General features: G+C 57.1%; 3 protein-coding genes across 3 annotated transcripts in view; all 3 read left to right on the top strand.

Moving 5' to 3' along the window:
* ICAM1 (intercellular adhesion molecule 1) overlaps positions 1–7,642 on the top strand; it is a 16,393-nt gene extending 8,751 nt beyond the window's left edge. Inside the window, exons 3-7 of the mRNA XM_017499990.2 lie at positions 4,946–5,257; positions 5,788–6,075; positions 6,160–6,414; positions 6,597–6,851; positions 6,936–7,642. Of these exons, the coding sequence (XP_017355479.1) occupies positions 4,946–5,257; positions 5,788–6,075; positions 6,160–6,414; positions 6,597–6,851; positions 6,936–7,108 (1,283 nt within the window). The 3' untranslated portion in view covers positions 7,109–7,642. The remainder of the gene's footprint in view (positions 1–4,945; positions 5,258–5,787; positions 6,076–6,159; positions 6,415–6,596; positions 6,852–6,935) is intronic.
* A 1,399-nt stretch (positions 7,643–9,041) lies between these two features.
* Positions 9,042–10,759, top strand: ICAM4 (intercellular adhesion molecule 4 (Landsteiner-Wiener blood group)). Its single transcript, XM_017499991.2, has 3 exons — positions 9,042–9,604; positions 9,732–10,034; positions 10,179–10,759. The coding sequence occupies exons 1-3, from the start codon at positions 9,094–9,096 to the stop codon at positions 10,295–10,297; spliced, it is 933 nt and encodes a 310-aa protein (XP_017355480.1). The 5' UTR covers positions 9,042–9,093; the 3' UTR covers positions 10,298–10,759.
* A 1,070-nt stretch (positions 10,760–11,829) lies between these two features.
* The window catches only part of ICAM5 (intercellular adhesion molecule 5), an 8,107-nt gene continuing 2,499 nt past the window's right edge, over positions 11,830–17,437 (top strand). The window contains exons 1-9 of the mRNA XM_017499988.2: positions 11,830–12,290; positions 13,250–13,519; positions 13,689–14,009; positions 14,246–14,533; positions 14,847–15,101; positions 15,238–15,486; positions 15,898–16,143; positions 16,241–16,519; positions 16,603–16,842. Of these exons, the coding sequence (XP_017355477.1) occupies positions 12,209–12,290; positions 13,250–13,519; positions 13,689–14,009; positions 14,246–14,533; positions 14,847–15,101; positions 15,238–15,486; positions 15,898–16,143; positions 16,241–16,519; positions 16,603–16,842 (2,230 nt within the window). The 5' untranslated portion in view covers positions 11,830–12,208. The remainder of the gene's footprint in view (positions 12,291–13,249; positions 13,520–13,688; positions 14,010–14,245; positions 14,534–14,846; positions 15,102–15,237; positions 15,487–15,897; positions 16,144–16,240; positions 16,520–16,602; positions 16,843–17,437) is intronic.

The raw sequence follows: 17,437 nt of genomic DNA, 5'->3' as shown, positions 1-17,437 counted from the left end.
TGAGATAGAGTTTCGCTCTTGTTGCCCAGGCTAGAGTGCAATGGCACAATCTCAGCTCACCGCAACTTCTGCCTCCCAGGTTCAAGGGATTCTCCTGCCTTAGCCTCCTGAGGAGCTGGGATTACAGACATGCATTACCACGCCTGGCTAATTTTGTACTTTTAGCAGAGATGGGGTTTCTCCATGTTGGTCAGACTGGTCTCGAACTCCCAACCTCAGGTGATCGACATGCCTCAGCCTCCCAAGTAGCTGGGATTACAGGCACCCACCACCATCCCTAGCAAATTTTTATATTTGTAGTAGAAAAGGGGTTTCACCATGTTGGCCAGGCTGGTCTCGAACTCCTCACCTCAGGTGATCCACTTGCCTCGGCCTCCCAAAGTACTGGGATTACAGGTGTGAGCGACCACACCTGGCCAACAATTCTCTCTGTGTTCTTCCTACTTTGGAGACTTTGAATGGTGGGAATGAGTTACCAAGACAAAAAAGAAATTCAAATGAAAACAAAACAAAATCAAAGAAGGAAAAACAGAAGAGAATTAGGCAAGCTAGGCACAGTGGCTCATGCCTATAATCGCCGTGATTTAGGAGGCCAAAGCAGGAGGATCGGGAGTTGGACACCAGCCTGGTCAACACAACAAGACCCCATATCTACAAAAAATAAGAAAACTAGCCAAGCATGGTGGTATACCTATAATCCCAGCTACTCAGGAGGCTGAGGTGAGAAGATCGCCCGAGACCAAGAGGTCAAGCCTGCAATGAGCCGTGATGACACCACTGCACTCCAGCCTGGGTGACAGAGCAAGACCCTGTCTCTAAAAATAAAAACTGGCCAGGTAGCTTTGAGATTAGCCTTTGGTCCCAACAAGACCCTTAATAGCTTGGAGGATGTGGCTTCTGGGTTTACTTTGCAATCAGGTGAGACCTCCTCTGATGGGTAAAATGACACAGTGAGGGAGAAAGGACATTCTGCTGTCATTGTGCCAGGGCAAGGAAGCCTCTGGGTAAATGATCAGCTTTGCTTCTGATTTGAAGGGTAGGTGAGCAGATGCTGACCTTCCCAGGTGAGGGAAGTCCGCAAACATTCCCAGCAGCCTCTAAAAACCCCAGAGAAAGCTCTTTGAAGGACTTTTCTGCATCTCTGCCTGATAGGCTTTATTATTATTATTATTTTAGACAGTCTCACTCTGTCGCCCAGGCTGGAGTGCAGTGGTGCAATCTCCGCTGACTGCAACTTCCACCTCCCAAGTTCAGGCAATTCTCCTGCCTCATCCTCCCTCCTGAGTAGCTGAGATTACAGGCACCCGCCACCAAGTCTGGCTAATTTTTGAATTTTTAGTAGAGACAGGGTTTCACCACGTTGTCCAGGCTGGTCTCAAACTCCTGACCCCTGGTGATACACCCATCTCAGCCTCCCAAAGTGCTGGGATTACAGGCATAGCACACTGTGCCCAGCTCTGCCTGGTAGTTGAAAGCGTACAACTCCAGGTTTGACTCCTGGCTCTGCCACATTTCTTCCTCTGTGACTGGGGGTGCCCCAGTTTGCCTTAGTTCTTACTTCTGTGAAAGGGAGCAGACAGCCGGCACAGGTAGCAAAGGGGTAAAAGGTGTGTGGGGGTGTGTCACTTAGAGACTGGAGCTTGGTCTTGCCCCACCCATAGTGTAAACAGAAAGAAGCCTCCCTGGATGGCTCAGTCTTCTCCAAAAAGGTTAGAGGTGTAATTCCTAGAGGAGGTGACCACCAGCTGGGCTTTAAAGGATGTGTAGGAGTTCATAAAGACAGGCATTCTGGGCAGGGGAGCAGCCTGGGCAAAAGTTTGGAGCAGGGAGAAATCTTGATGGGGGCAGGAGGGGCCCAACAGCAGTAAGTTGGTGTGGGCTGGGCACGGTTGCTCAGGCCTGTAATCCTGGCACTTTGGGAGGCTGAAGCAAGACAATTGCTTGAGCCCGGGAGTTCGAGACCAGCCTGGGCAACATAGGGAGACCCTATCTCTAAGAAAATTTAAAAAAAAGCCCGCCATGGTGGCATATGCTTGTAGTCCCAACTACTCTGGAGGCTTAAGTGGGAGGATCACTTGAGCCCAGAAATTTTTTTATTTTTATTTTTTGAAATGAAGTCTCCATCTGTGGCCCAGGCTGGCGTGCAATGGTGCCATCTTGGCTCACTGCAGCCTCTGCCTCCTGGGTTCAAGCGATTCTCCTGCCTCAGCCTCCCGAGTTGCTGGGATTACAGGTGCCCACCACCATGTCCAGCTAAATTATTTTTGTATTTTTAGTAGAGACGGCGTCTTGAATACCTGACCTCAAGTGATCCACCTCCTTGGCTTCCCAAAGTGCTGGGATTACAGGTGTGCCACTGAGCCAGGTCAAGCCCAGGAATTGGAGGTTACAGTCAGCTTATGATTGTGCCACTGCATTCTAGCCAGGGTGACAGAGTGAGACCCTGCTTCTAAAAAAAAAAAAAAATATTGTTGGGAAGCGGGGTGAGGTTGGCAGGGCCTTGAATACCAAGTGGAGGAGCTGGGACTTTCTCGTCCTCAGGAGTTGTGGAGGGTTTGTGAGCAGGCCAGGGATCAGATAAGCTGAAGGCTAGATTTACAGGAAACCACAGAGCAGTTGGCTCTGGTCCTTGTCCAGGTAGCCCACGTTGTGGGCAGTGACCATATCCAAGAAGGGAAGGACAGGGAAATATTTGAATAGTTCAGTGACCAGGATTTGGAAAAGGACTGAAGGTCAGGGTCAAGAAGAGGTGAGAGCAGAAGAGACATTCCCCCAACCCCACCACCAGGCAGCCGAGCTGGGTTTCCTCCAGGGGCTGAGGCTCCAGGCCGCCTCAAATTCTGCAAGAGTTTGTAGGAGATGGTGAGAGATAAGAGCTGGAAGTCAGAGTTTTCTTGACCTTATGTATATATTGTTTAACAGCTTAACAGCTGTTTTATTTTTAGACACAGTCTCACTTTGTCACCCAGACTAGTACAGTGGCACAATCATAGCTCACTGCAGCCTCAAACTCCCAGACTCAAGAAATCCTCCTCCCACCCTCAGCCTCCTGAGTGGCTGGGACTACAGGTGTGAGCCACCAAGCCCAGCTTGTTTTTTTTGGAGACAGAGTCTCTCTCTGTTGCCCAGGCTGGAGTGCGGTGGCACAATCTCAGCTCACTGCAACCTCCACCTCCCAGGCTCAAGTGATTCTCCCTGCCTCAGTCTCCCATGTAACTGGGATTACTGGCATCCACCACCATACCCAGCTAATTTTTGTTTTCTTGTTTTTTGTTGTTGTTGTTGTTGTTGTTTTTGAGATGAAGTCTCACTCTGTTGCCCAAGAAGGAGTGCAGTGGTATAGTCTCGGATCACTGCAAACTCCACCTCCTGGGTTCAAGCCATCCTCCTGCCTGAGAAGCTGGGGCTACCGGCATGTGTCACCATGCCTGGCTAATTTTTGTTTTTTTAGTAGAGACAGGGTTTCACTATGTTGGCCAGGCTGATCTTCAACTCCTGACCTTGTGATCTGCCTGCATCGGCGTCTCAAAGTGCTGGGATTACAGGTGTGAACCACCATGCCCAGCCTAATTTTTTTATTTTTATTTTTAGTAGAGACAGGGTTTTGCTATGTTGGTCAGGCTGGTCTTGAACTCCTAACCTCAGGTGATCCATCCACGTCGGCCTCTACAGGCATGAGCCACCATGCCTAGCCGAAGCCTGGCTTATTTTTAAATGTGTGTTGTTGTTTTTTTCTTCCCAGAAATGGGGTCTCACAATGTTGCCCAAGCTAGTCTTGAACTCCTGGCCTCAGGATGGTCTCGATCTCCTGACTTTGTGATCCGCCCACCTCCGCCTCCCAAAGTGTTGTTGGGATTAAAGGCGTGAGCCACTGCGCAGGGACTGTTTTTGTTTTTTAAAGAATGTCAAAGCCTAGTATGTTTGCTCACACCTGTAATCCCAGCACTTTGGGAGGCTGAGAGATCACTTGAGATCAGGAATTCGAGACAAGCCTGGGCAACATGCTGAAAACCCCGTTTCTACTAAAAATACAAAAATTAGCTGAGTGTGGTGGTGCATGTCTGTAATCCCATCTACTTGGGAGGCTGAGGCAGGAGAATTGCTTGAACTCAGGAGACAGAGGTTGCGGTGAGCTGAGATGGAGCCATTGCCCTCCAGCCTGGGCGACTGAAGGACACTCAGTCTAACAAATAAATAAAAATAAAAACAAAAAAATTAATCAGGTGCAGTGGTGTGTGCCTGTAATTCAAGCTACTCAGGAGGCTGGGGCAGGAGAATCGGCTGAACCCCGGTGGTGGAGGTTGCAGTGAGCTGAGATCACACCGCTGGTTGCCCAGTTTAGTGCACTGGGCTGCTGAACTTATTTGACCAGACCTCTAGCAATAGACTGTGAAGTTCACAGGCCGGGTGCAGTGGCTCACGCCTGTATAATCCCAGCACTTTGGGAGGCCAAGGTGGGTGGAAAGTCAGGAGATTGAAACCATCCTGGCCAACATGGTGAAACCCCATCTCTACTCAAAGTATAAAAATTAGCTGGGCACGGTGGCAAGTGCCTGTAGTCCCAACTACTCGGGAGGCTGAGGCAGGAGGATCATTTAAACCTGGGAGGCAGAGGTTGCAGTGAGCCAAGAGCACGCCACTGCACTCCAGCCTGGCAACAAAGAGTGAGAAAGACATAAAAGGAAAAAAAAAAAAAAAAAAAAAAGTTCTTTTCCACTTTTCACTCTAAGATGCTGCTGTCACGAATAAGGAATTTTTTGATCCCCTTCACAAACACTTGGGGCCCTCTTACCAGCTTTCCCTGAAGATCTTGACATTCCTATCTGCTGAGGTGTTTGGGCGTGTTTGGGGGAGATACTGAAGAGCTGGGGCTCCCAGACAGGTGCGGTTCATGTGCTGGGCAGGCAGCAAGGTCCAGTTCACCCCCACCTCTGTTTTCCTACAGGGACTCCAGAACGGGTGGAGCTGGCACCCCTCCCTGCTTGGCAGCCGGTGGGCGAGAACCTTACCCTACGCTGCCAGGTGGAGGGTGGGGCACCCCGGGCCAACCTCACCGTGGTGCTGCTCCGTGGGGAAGAGGAGCTGAGCCGGCAGCCAGTCCCTCAGCTGGGGGAGCCCGCTGAGGTCACGGTCACGGTGTTGGCAGGCAGAAATGATCACGGAGCCAATTTCTCGTGCCGCACTGAATTGGACCTGCGGTCCCAAGGGCTGGAACTGTTTGAGAACATCTCGGCCCCCCACCAGCTCCAAACCTTTGGTGAGCATTGAGGAAGCCGGTAGGGAGAGGGTGGAGTATCCTGGAATGGGGTGCCCCTGGCCTCAGGATCTTCTGACAAGGGTGTGGCCTGCCGAACTCGGTGGCTCACGCCTGTAATCGTAGTACTTTGGGAGGCCAAGGTGGGCGGATCACCTGAGGTCGGGAGTTCGAGACCAGCCTGACCAACATGGAATAAAATACAAAATTAGCCAGGTGTGGTGGCTCATGCCTGTAATTCCAACTACTTGGGAGGCTGAGGTAGGAGAATCGCTTGAACCCAGGAGATGGAGGTTGCGGTGAGCCAAGATCTTGTCATTGCACTCCAGCCTGGGCAACAAGGTGAAACTCCATCTCAAAAAAAAAAAAAAAAAAGGTGTAGCCCCAGCTGAAGGGTGCATGTGTTCTAGGCATATGTGGCCTAGGCTGCTCAGTCGCCCTAGAAGAGGATTTTGCAGCAGGGGAATGAAATGCCCTGAGAAGGGCTTTGGGGCATCCATCCCTGTCCGCTCACACTTACCCTCTCTCCTCAGTCCTGCCAGAGACTCCCCCACAACTTCTCGGCCCCTGGGTCCTGGAGGTGGATACGCAGGGGACCGTGGTCTGTTCCCTGGATGGGCTGTTTCCAGTCTCGGAGGCCCAGGTCCACCTGGCGCTGGGGGACCAGAAGCTGAACCACACAATCACCTATGGCTTCGACTCCCTCTCGGCCAAGGCCTCGGTCAAGGGGACTGCAGAGGAGGAGGGCACCCAGCGGCTGTTTTGTGCAGTAATACTAGGAAATCAGAGCCAGGAGACGCGGAAGACAGTGACCGTCTACAGTAAGAACGGGAAGGGGACAGATCAGGGCTTCCTGGGGGTATGAACTAAACCGGGGACAGGGCTCACTGTGTGCCCACCCTCAGGCTTTCCAGTACCCAAAGTGATTCTGTCGGAGCCTGAGGTCTCAGAAGGAACCGAGGTGATCGTGAAGTGTGAGGCCCACCCCAGAGCCATGGTGATGCTGAATGGCGTCCCAGCCCAGACGCTGGGCCCACGGGCCCAATTACGGCTGAAGGCCAGGCCCGAGGACGATGGACGAAACTTCTCCTGCTCTGCAACCCTAGAGGTGGCCGGACAGGTTGTACACAAGAACCAGACCCGGGAGCTTCGTGTGCTGTGTGAGTGAGGCTGCTGGACAAAGACCCCTGTCCCCCCAAGGCCCAACTCCTGATGTCCCATAAGCTCTTGCCCTCCAAGTCCCACCCCCACCCATAAGGGGAGCCCTCCCTGAAGTCCTACAGTCCTAGATGGGGAGGGGTGTCCTGGTCCCCAACCTCCATCTCATCTTGTGTTTTTCCAGATGGCCCCCAGCTGGACGAGAAGGATTGTCCGAGAAACTGGACGTGGCCAGAAAACTCCCAGCAGACTCCGACATGCCAAGCTTGGGGAAATCCCTCACCCCAGCTTAAGTGTCTAAAAGATGGCACTTTGGCACTGCCCATCGGGAAATCAGTGACTGTCACACGGGATCTTGCGGGCACCTACCTCTGTCGGGCCACGAGCACTCGAGGGGAGGTCACCTGCGAGGTGACCGTGAACGTGGTGAACTTGCCCTGTGAGTGATCCTGCCTGCAGGACTGGGTGGGGCAGGGCCATGGGCCTCTTGCAATCCTCACCACCCCTTGTATCCTCCCCACAGCCCCCCAGTATGTGATGGTCATCATCGCTCTAGTGGTGACTGCAGCCGTCCTGGGCACCGCAGGCATCGCCATCTACCTCTATAACCGCCAGAGGAAGATCAGGAAATACAGACTCCAACAGGCTCAAAACGGGACCCCCATGAAACCCATCACACAAGCCACGCCTCCCTGAACCTACCCCAGGACGGGGCCTCTTCCTCGGCTCTCCCATCTGGTGGTAGTGGTGCCACACAGAACAGAGTGGCAGACGTATGCCATACAGCTACACCCCGTGGCCCTGGGATGCCAGAGGGCAGGGCATTGGTCTCAGTCAGATGCAGATGGCATTTGGGGCCATGGCACCTGCTGCACACCGAAAACACTAGGCCAGGCATGTGATCCGCAGTCACGTGACTAAGCCAAGAGGAAGGGGCAAGACTCAAGATGTGACTGTGATGGACGTCAAAGTCTAGCCTGGCGAGAGGGGAAGGGGTGGGGGAAACATACCCCTACCACAAGGACACACAGCCAGGAAATACTGAAATTCGCTGGCCATGGGGTATGCTAACGCCCCACAGCCCTACGGAAGAAGTGGCCCTGCACAGACACGTGTCGCATCAAAACATAAATGCCCGCACTTCCTGACAGATGCCAGCTTGGGCACTGCTGTCTATTGACTGTCCCCAACCCTTGATATGTATTTATTCATTTTTTATTTTACCAGCTATTTATTGAGTGCTTTTTATGTAGGTCAGGATGGCAAACAAGATGAACATAGGTCTCTGGCCTCACGGAGCTCCCAGCCACAGTCACATTCAGGGTCACCAGGTACAGTTGTACAGGTTGTACACTGCACAAGAATGCCTGGCAAAATGATCAAATGGGGTTGGGACTTCTCGTTGACCAACCTGCCTTTCCCCAGAAGGAGTGATTTTTCTATTCGGCACAAAAGCACTATATGGACTAGTGATGGTTACAGGTTCAGAACTGGAGCGACCCCGTGAGGCCTTACTCCCTCCCCTCAAAAACGGACGCCTTTGTTAGCCACTCCCCACCCACATACATTCCTGCAAGCATTCACAGTGACAGCGGTGATGCCTGGAGAGTGCCCAGAGAATATGCTCGACCTCTGCTTTGTTCTGTTTGCAGTTCAGTGGGACCTCGAACTACACAGCTCCAACTTCCTGCAGTGAACAGAGCCCTGCAAGCAGGGGGCAGGGGGCCAAGGTATTGGAGGACTCCCTCCCAGCTCTAGAAGCCTCTTTCGTGTGTGTGTGTGTGTGTATGTAAGGGGGCCAAGGTAATGGAGGACTCCATCCCAGCTGTGGCATCCTCTTCCGTGTGTGTGTGTGTGTGTGTTTGTAGACAAGGTCTCGCTCTGTCACCCAGGCTGGAGTACAGTGGTGCAATCATAGTTCATTACAGCCTTGACCTGCTGAGCTCAAGTGATCCTCCCACCTCAGCCTCCTGAGTGGCTGGGCCATAGATGCACACCACCACACCCGGCAAATTGCACTTTTTTGTGGAGACAGGGTGTCGCGACATTGCCCAGACTTCCTTTGTGCTAATAAAGCTTTTCTCATCTGCCTCTGCTTTGTGTGAGTTGAGGGGAGGTGGCACATCCAGCTGGAGTCCTTTCTAAGCAGCCACAGCCCGATTCTCCCTCTTCCTCCCCCAAGAAAAACAATGTGAACCAGTGGCCATACCTTGAGGTTCTGGTCCAAATCTGGGACTATCTATGACCTTCTGGGTCTGTAGTGAAAACTGAAGACTCCTCTCCAGAAAAAAAATTTGGTTTCCAATGAGGCCTGGAATCCACCACCCCACAGCCTTTTTTGTTTTTTTTGAGATGGAGTCTTGCTTGGTGGCCCAGGCTGGAGTGCAGTGGGCGATTTCGGCTCACTGCAACCTCTGCTTCCTGGGTTCAAGCAATAATCCTGCTCAGCCTCCTGAGTACCTGGGATTACAGGCAGGCACCGCCACACCTGACTTTTTTTTTAGTAGAGACGGGGTTTCACCATGTTGGCTAGGCTGGTCACAAACTCCTGACCTGGTGATACACCCGCCTCGGCCTCCCAAAGTGCTGGGATTACAGACTTGAGCCACCGCGCCCGGCCTGGAATCCCATTCTTGACCCGGGGAGAAGAATCTCTTTTTGCGGGACTCCTGGGCCCTCTGATGGGGCCTCCCCTCCCTTTCCAGGGCGGAGTTGAGGAGGCGGGGCTGCGGGCCTCCTTATCTCCAGAGCCAGCCCTGGCTGTCTGGCGCGGGGCCCCTCAGTCCGGGCTTTTTGCCATGGGGTCTCTGTTTCCCCTGTCGCTGCTGCTTTTTTTGGCGGCCGCTTACCCGGGAGTTGGGAGTGCTCTGGGACGCGGGACTGAGCGGGCACGAGGCTCCAAGGGTAGCTCTCCCACGCCCCCGGGGACCTCAGTGCCCTTCTGGGTGCGAGTGAGCCCGGAGTTCGTGGCTGTGCCGCCGGGAGGGTCAGTGTGGCTCAATTGCAGCAACAGCTGTCCCCAGCCGCAGAGTTCCAGCCTCCGAACCCGGCTGCAGCAGGGCAAGACGCTCAGAGGGCCGGGTTGGGTGCTTTACCAGCTGCTCGACGTGAGGGCCTGGAGCTCCCAGGCGCACTGCTTTGTCACCTGCGCAGGAAAAACGCGCTGGGCCACCGCCAGGATCACCGCCTACAGTGAGGGATAGGGGCTCGGTCCGGCTGGGGTGAAGGGAGGGGGCTGGAAGAGATTGGGGAGGGTAGTTGACAGTCGCTTTATAGGGGGCGCCCGCGGACCGTACTCAGAGGGTCCCCCTTGCCTTAGAACCGCCCCACAGCGTGATTTTGGAGCCTCCAGTCTTAGAGGGCAGGAAATACACTTTGCGCTGCCACGTGACACATGTGTTCCCCGTGGGCTACTTGGTGGTGACTCTGAGGTGCGGCGGCCGGATCATCTATTCCGAAAGCCTGGAGCGCTTCACCGGCCTGGATCTGGCCAACGTGACCTTGACCTACGAGTTTCCTGCTGGACCCCGCGATTTCTGGCAGCCCGTGATCTGCCACGCGCGCCTCAATCTCAACGGCCTGGTGGTCCACAGCAGCTCTGCACCCATTACACTGATGATCGGTGAGGCACCCCTGTAATCCTGGGGACGAGGAAGGGAGCAGAGAGGTTTATTAACCCCAAGAAGGCGCACAGACCAAGCGTGAGTTCCACTGGGTCGACAGACCTCCCTCTGTCCCCTTCCTAATTCTCGCTTCCTGCTTCCAGCTTGGAGCCCCGTGCCCACAGCTTTGGCCTCCTGTTCCATCGCTGCCCTTGTGGGGATACTCCTCGCCGTGGGCGCTGCGTACCTGTACAAGTACCTAGCGATGAAGTCTCCGGAGTAAAGCGGCGTGTTCTACTCAGGCTGAGTGAGACAAAAGAGGAATCTGGAACAATATGGGGAATCCACCGAACACAGTGGCTGATGCCTGTAATCCTAGCACTTAGGGAGGCCAAGGCAGGAGGACTGCTTGAGCCCAGGAGGTTGAGACCAGCCTGGACAACATGGTGAGACCCCACCTATGCAACAAATACAAAAATTAGCCGGGCTTGGTGCCGCGCGCCTGTGGGCCCAGCTACTCGGGAGGCTGAGTGGGAGGATTGCTTGAGCCCTGAAGGTCGAGGTTATAGTGAGCCTTGATTGTGCCACTGCACTCCAGCCTGGGCAACAGAGCGAGACCCTGTCTCAAAAATAAAAATAAAAAATAAATATTGGCGGGGAACCCTCCAGAAATCAATAAAGGCCTCCTTAACCAGCCTCTGTCCTGTGACCTAAGGGTTCCCATTACTGCCCTTCTTCAGAGGAACCGGTTGTTTTTTTTTTTTTGCAATCACTTTCTCCAAGTTCCTCGACTCCCTGAGGGCACCTGAGGTTTCCTCACTCAGGGCCCACCTGAGGTCCCGAAGCTGCAGACTTTGTGTATCCCCAGAGGGTGTCGCAGAAACCTCTCCTTCTGCTGGCATTATCGAGGCTGTGCAGATGGGATCAGCGCGGTCCAGGAGGGCCACTGGCAGGGGCGGGGCAGGGTTCACGGTCTGGCTTTCCTGATTGGCGCCGCCGCCACCGGGCGGCAGCTCTGATTGGATGTTAAGTTTCCTATCCTAGCCCCACCTTCAGAACCTGTGCTTTCCTGGAGAACAACTGTGGAGCGAGAACTCATCTCCAAAATAGCTCACCGGGCTAGGGTGAGACCATGAACGGTAGAGAGGAAAGAGTCCCATGGACATGTTGAGGGACGTGGATACGCAAAAGAGGTACCCATGCAGCCGGGAAGGGGTGATCAGATGGTCCACATATCGAATTCTGACGATGTTCTGGTAGTCATCCGGCCAGATGAGCACATGGGGTGGGAGGGGGAGCGGGTTGTCAAAGCTTGCGGCCCGGATGCGGAGTCAAAAGGGTCACCCCCGGTCCCTCCTTCTCGCGTGGAGGGCCAGGGCCCCAGCCCACCGAGCAGAAGGCGAACTCGGGCGCTCCTGGGCGGCTGGCGCTCACACACGCTGAGTAGACACGTGCCCGCTGCACGCTGGGTAAATACAGACCCGGAGCCGAGCGGATTCTAATTTAGACGCCCGCGAACGCTGCGCGCACGTACACGTGTCCCCGGCTCGCTGGCATTTTCGTCCCGCCCCCTCTGTCGCGAGCCGGGGCTGAGCGGGAGGGGGGGGCTTAGGGGTGTGGTTTCTTGGGGTCAAAAGGAGAAGGACGGGTGAGAGGCATCCCCACATTCTTCCCTAGAACTGTCCTTTCCCCATCCCGTGCCTCCCAAACCTCTCTCAGTCCCCAAATGCAACCCCGCCCTAAGGGGCGCTGGTGGGAGGAGCTACATGTGGGGGCGGAGCTCGGAGTCCAGCTCATTATCACCGCATCTCAGCCAGGGCTGGGGTAGGGGTTTGGGAAGGGCAACCCAGCATCCCCCGATCCCAGAGTCGCGGCCGAGGATGACGCGGGAGAGCGTGGTCGCCCCCAGAAGGCTCTGGGCCATCATGCCGGCCTCCACGTAGACCCCGGGGGTCGCTCGCTCCTGCCAGCTCGCCTTCACCAAGGCCAGGAGCTTAGCGCACGCTCGCCTCCCGCCCCCCCGCCGCCTCTGCCGCCGCCCCCTCCTTGGAAACCAAGTTACCAACGTTAAACCAATCCCCGAGCGCAACTCTGCCTCCCCCACACCCCACCCGCCGCGCCGCGCCGAGCCGTCCTCTAGCCCAGCTCCTCGGCTCGCGCTCCCCTCGCCTCCTGCGCTTTCCCCGCCGCGGTGATGCCAGGGCCTTCGCCAGGGCTGCGCCGGGCGCTACTCGGCCTCTGGGCTGCTCTGGGCCTGGGGCTCTTCGGCCTCTCAGGTAAGAGCCCCGCTCTGCCTCGGGGTGGACAGGGCGGGGGCGGAGTTCCCGGACATGAGAAGCTGCCTCCTGTCCCTACCGGCTCCGCCCTCGCCTCTCTCCCACGCCTCTGCCCCCACCCCGAGCCTGAGTCTTCTCCCCTTCCCCCTCCTCCCAAATACACACCCGAGCCCCAGCTTCCTGACCCCTCGATCGCCCCTACCCGTTTCGAGCTCCTAGGTGCTCTTCCGCACCCAGCCCTGCGCCCTGGAGACCCGGAGTCTCTCCTGTCCCCTCCCCGGGTACCTCCTCACGCTCTGCTGTGCACCATGGTCCACGGACTGGCATCTTCCCCACTCGTGGTCCGCGAAGACTCCATCTCTCCAACTACCGTGACTCAGAAACGCTGTTCTCGCTCCGCCCGGAGCCCTGGCAACTGGGCCCCTCGGCTGTTCCCACGGTTCCTTCCATGTGCCCAGTCCTGCGTCCTGGTTCCGTATTCTTCCCCGGGTGTAGGGTCCTTCCTGATCCTTGACCCACCTATCTGGAGTCCATCTCTTCTTTGCCCTTGCGGCAAACGCACTCTCCCCGTATCTCGGGATTCTACCAGGACCCTGTGAACCGGTTTATCCCCCATCCCCCACCTGGGGTCCCCTGCTCTCAGCCTTGCTGTGTGCATCGAAGACCCCATCTTTCCTTTCCTCTACCCCCTCCCCCCTCCCATGTTTTCCCGCCGCTCCATCGGCGCTTTGGAGACCAGGGATCTCTGGTACCACGTCCCAGAGACACCCTCGAGGTTTAGACTCTGGGAGCGCGCCTTTAAACCCGAGGCCTGGGCAGGACGCAGGACGCCTGGGTTCTTTCCCTGGCTGCAGCCTCTCCTCCTCCTCCCCGCCCTCCGAGAACCCTTGACTCTACATAAGGGCGCTAACATGTCAGGGAGTTGGCTCCCCAGGCTGAGCCCGCGTTTCCCTGGGCAGCGGTCTCGCAGGAGCCCTTCTGGGCGGACCTGCAACCCCGCGTGGCGTTCGTGGAGCGCGGGGGCTCGCTGTGGCTGAATTGCAGCACCAACTGCCCTCGGCCGGAACGCGGTGGCCTGGAGACCTCGTTGCGCCGAAACGGGACCCAGAGGGGTTTGCGTTGGTTGGCGCGGCAGCTGGTGGATATTCGCGAGCCGGAGACCCAGCCCGTCTGCTTCTTCCGCTGCGCGCGGCGCACACTACAGGCGCGTGGGCTCATTCGCACTTTCCGTGAGTTCTGGGTGGCCTCGCGCGTACTCCACTACTTTCCCTCCCTCCCAGGCACCGCCTTCTGGGTCCCAGGGTCCTCCCCTTCAGGCCCCACCCTCTGTGTCCCCACCCCCTCCCCTGGGTTCCAAGTCCTGGCATTCCAAGAGCCGCGGACTCTTCCCACTTGCAGAGCGACCAGATCGCGTAGAGCTGATGCAGCTGCCTCCCTGGCAGCCGGTGGGCGAGAACTTCACCCTGAGCTGTAGGGTCCCGGGTGCTGGGCCTCGTGCGAGCCTCACGTTGACCCTGCTGCGGGGGGCCCAGGAGCTGATCCGCCGCAGCTTCGCGGGCGAACCACCCCGAGCGCGGGGTGCGGTGCTCACAGCCACGGTACTGGCCCGGAGGGAGGACCATGGGGCCAATTTCTCATGTCGCGCGGAGCTGGACCTGCGGCCACACGGCCTGGGACTGTTTGAAAACAGCTCGGCCCCCAGAGAGCTCCGAACCTTCTGTAAGTGGATGTGCGGAGATGGGACCAAGTGGGGTCAGGTCGGTGTTTATGAGGTTTAGAGGCAGATACATCTGAATGCTGGTCCTGACTTCAACCCCCACGGGCTGAGCTGCTTTCCTCTCTGTGCCTTGAGGATGATTGATTACACACTAAGATAGTGCATGTCAAGTGCTTAGGACATACTAAGCTCTCGGAACACAAGTTCGTTCCAACTTGGTTCTTCCACCCCCACCCAGCCCTGTCTCCGGATTCCCCTCGCCTCACTACTCCCCGGTTCTTGGAAGTTGGCTCGGAAAGGCCCGTGAGCTGCACCCTGGACCGACTATTTCCAGCCACAGAGGCCAGGGTCTACCTCGCGCTGGGGGACCAGAATCTGAGTCCTGATGTCACCCTCGACGGGGACGCACTCGTGGCCACTGCCACAGCCACAGCTAGCGCAGAGCAGGAGGGTGCCAGGCAGCTGGTCTGCAACGTCACCCTGGGGGGCGAAAACCGGGAGACCCGGGAGAACGTGACCATCTACAGTAAGGAGGGAAGCAGGGTCTCCGCGGCTCGGAGAGGGGGCCAGAGGAACGCGAAGGCGGGGCGACGAGCGGGCGGGACCTCAGTACCGGGACAGGCGTGGCCCGAGTGTCCCGAAGAGGCGGGGCATGTAGTGGGCGGAGCATGTGGGGGCGGAGACGTAACCACTGGTGTGGAGCAGCCTGTGCAGCCTGAGAGGCCGGGCGCGGCACCCTAGTTTGGCCTCAGCACCCCGAGGGTTCGGGCAGATAAGGGGGGGGCCTTGACCGGCGGGAGGGGTTTGGTCAGTATACTCCGACCAATGCTCCGCCCCAGGCTTCCCGGCACCACTCCTGACCCTGAGTGAACCCAGCATCTCCGAGGGGCACATGGTGACAGTAACCTGCGCAGCCGGGGCCCAAGCCCTGGTCACATTGGAGGGAGTTGCAGCCGCGGCCCCGGGGCAGCCCGTCCAGCTTCAGCTAAATGCCACCGAGAATGACGACAGGCGCAGCTTCTTCTGCAACGCCACCCTTGACGTGGACGGAGAGACCCTGATCAAGAACAGGAGCGCAGAGCTTCGCGTCCTATGTGAGTTGGTGATAACCCCTCGCCCTCTCTACTGGTAACTTCCAAGGACCCGCCTGATCCCTGGCCGTGTTGTGGAGGTGGGGCCATTTCTCTCGGTCCACGTCTAAGCCTCTGTAACCCCACGGCCTGCCCACAGATGCCCCCCGGCTGGATGATTCGGACTGCCCCAGGAGCTGGACGTGGCCCGAGGGCCCAGAGCAGACGCTGCGCTGCGAGGCCCGAGGGAACCCAGAACCCTCGGTGCACTGCGCGCGCTCCGACGGCGGGGCCGTGCTGGCTCTGGGCCTGCTGGGTCCGGTCACTCGGGCGCTCTCAGGCACTTACCGCTGCAAGGCGGCCAATGATCAGGGCGAGGTGGTCAAGGATGTGACGCTGACGGTGGAGTGTGAGTCGGGGTGCGCAGGGTGCATCTCTGTCTGGTTCAGGGTCTGGGGGCTGGCCGGCCTACAGGGAAGAATAGTAGGGTATGAGGTGTCCCTTTGGGTGGGGTTGGGGAAAGATCTTGGAGTATGAAGAGACCAGGTGGGCGTGTCCGTAAGCGGGGGCGTGGTATTTGGGTGGAGTCTTGGAGGCGCAGGCAGTCCAGAGTGTTGAAATTTTTAGACCGAAAAAGGCACCCCTGGTGGCTCAGGGAGCTCCCACAGTGCCTGGCTTGACTAGCGTGACACCCTCCTGGATCTGCGTCCAAGGGTTGTACAGGGACAACCCTTTGTGGAAGCCTCAAAACTCCAAAGAGGGTCTAGGGACGTTAGAATGCCCCCAAACCCCAGAGCCAACAATACACTCCCTCCTCTAGATGCACCAGCGCTGGACAGCGTGGGCTGCCCAGAACGCATTACTTGGGTGGAGGGAACAGAAGCCTCGCTGGTCTGTGTGGCGCACGGGGTCCCGCCGCCTGATGTGAGCTGCGAGCGCTCTGGGGAGCTCGGGGTCTTCCTCGAGGGGCTGTTGCTTGTGGCTCCGGAGCATGCGGGCACTTACCGCTGTGAAGCCACCAACGCTCGGGGGTCTGCTGCCAAAAATGTGATTATCACGGTGGAATGTGAGTAGGGGCAGCGTGGGGTTAGCCAGGGATCTGTGGGACAACTCCGGCTGGACTTCTTGGCCCCTGCGTGAACCCCCATAATCCCGTTCCCCAGATGGCCCCAGATTTGAGGAGCCGAACTGTCCCAGCAATTGGACATGGGTGGAAGGATCTGGGCGCCTATTTTCCTGCGAGGTCGATGGGAAGCCACAACCAAGCGTGGAGTGCGTGGGCTCTGGGGGCGCCACTGAGGGGGTGCTGCTGCCACTGGCACCCCCAGGCCCTAGTCCTAGAGTCCCCAGCATCCCTAGTGACCTGGCACCCGGCACCTACATCTGCAACGCCACCAACCGCCACGGCTCCGCGGCCAAAACAGTCATCGTGAGCGCGGAGTGTGAGCGAGGCCCAGGTGGGCGGGGAGCAGGGGTATCCCACAGTCTAGGCACCTCCCTGACACCCCCCATGACTGCTTTGCAGCGCCGCCGGAGATGGATGAATCTACCTGCCCAAGTCACCAGACGTGGCTGGAAGGCGCTGAGGCTGCTGCGCTGGCCTGCGCCGCCCGGGGTCGCCCTTCCCCAGGAGTGCACTGCTCTCGGGAGGGCACTCCATGGCCTGAGCAGCAGCGCGTGTCCCGAGAGGATGCAGGCACCTACCACTGTGTGGCCACCAATGCGCATGGCACGGACTCCCGGACCGTCACTGTGGGCGTGGAATGTGAGTGGGGGCAGCACCGCGTGGAGGGGACACGGTCCTCGCAAGAATGGCTCACAGCGGTGGGAGTGTTCAAGGGCACCTTTCCGGTCTCATTCTCTGGGACAGGGAATTCCAGCCTAAACCACGGGGTAATGAATATTTTAGCCAGGGCTGGTGGCTCAGGCCTGTAATTCCCAACACTTTGGAAGGTTGAATCACTTGAGGCCAGGAGTTGGAGACCAGCCAGGCCAACATGGTGAAAATTCGTCTCTACAAAACATACAAAAATTAGCCGGTCGTGGTGGCAGGCGCCTGTGGTCCCAGCTACTTGGGAGGCTGAGGCAAGAGAATCGCTCGAGCCTGGGATGAGGTTGCAATGAGTCGAGATACCGCCACTGCACTCCAGCTGGGCGACAGAGTAAGAGTCTTACTCAGAAAAAAGAAAATATCTCAAAAAAAGAAAAAAAAAAAAGGATTATCTTTCTTCAGATATAGCCAATAAAAAACAAAACAAGGCCGGGCGCGGTGGCTCAAGCCTGTAATCCCAGCACTTTGGGAGGCTGAGGCGGGTGGATCACGAGGTCAAGAGATCGAGACCATCCTGGTCAACATGGTG

Source organism: Cebus imitator, unplaced genomic scaffold (genome assembly GCF_001604975.1).
Source record: "Cebus imitator isolate Cc_AM_T3 unplaced genomic scaffold, Cebus_imitator-1.0 Scaffold263, whole genome shotgun sequence".
NCBI lineage: Eukaryota > Metazoa > Chordata > Mammalia > Primates > Cebidae > Cebus > Cebus imitator.
This window is presented reverse-complemented; position numbering and strand designations above follow the sequence as displayed.

Excerpts from the sequence above, each read along its gene's own strand:
- ICAM4 (XM_017499991.2), top strand. The coding sequence starts at position 9,094 with ATGGGGCCTCCCCTCCCTTTCCAGGGCGGAGTTGAGGAGGCGGGGCTG. Across the intron at positions 9,605-9,731 it reads CGCCAGGATCACCGCCTACA|AACCGCCCCACAGCGTGATT; the intron begins GTGAGGGATAGG and ends CCCTTGCCTTAG. Across the intron at positions 10,035-10,178 it reads ACCCATTACACTGATGATCG|CTTGGAGCCCCGTGCCCACA; the intron begins GTGAGGCACCCC and ends TCCTGCTTCCAG.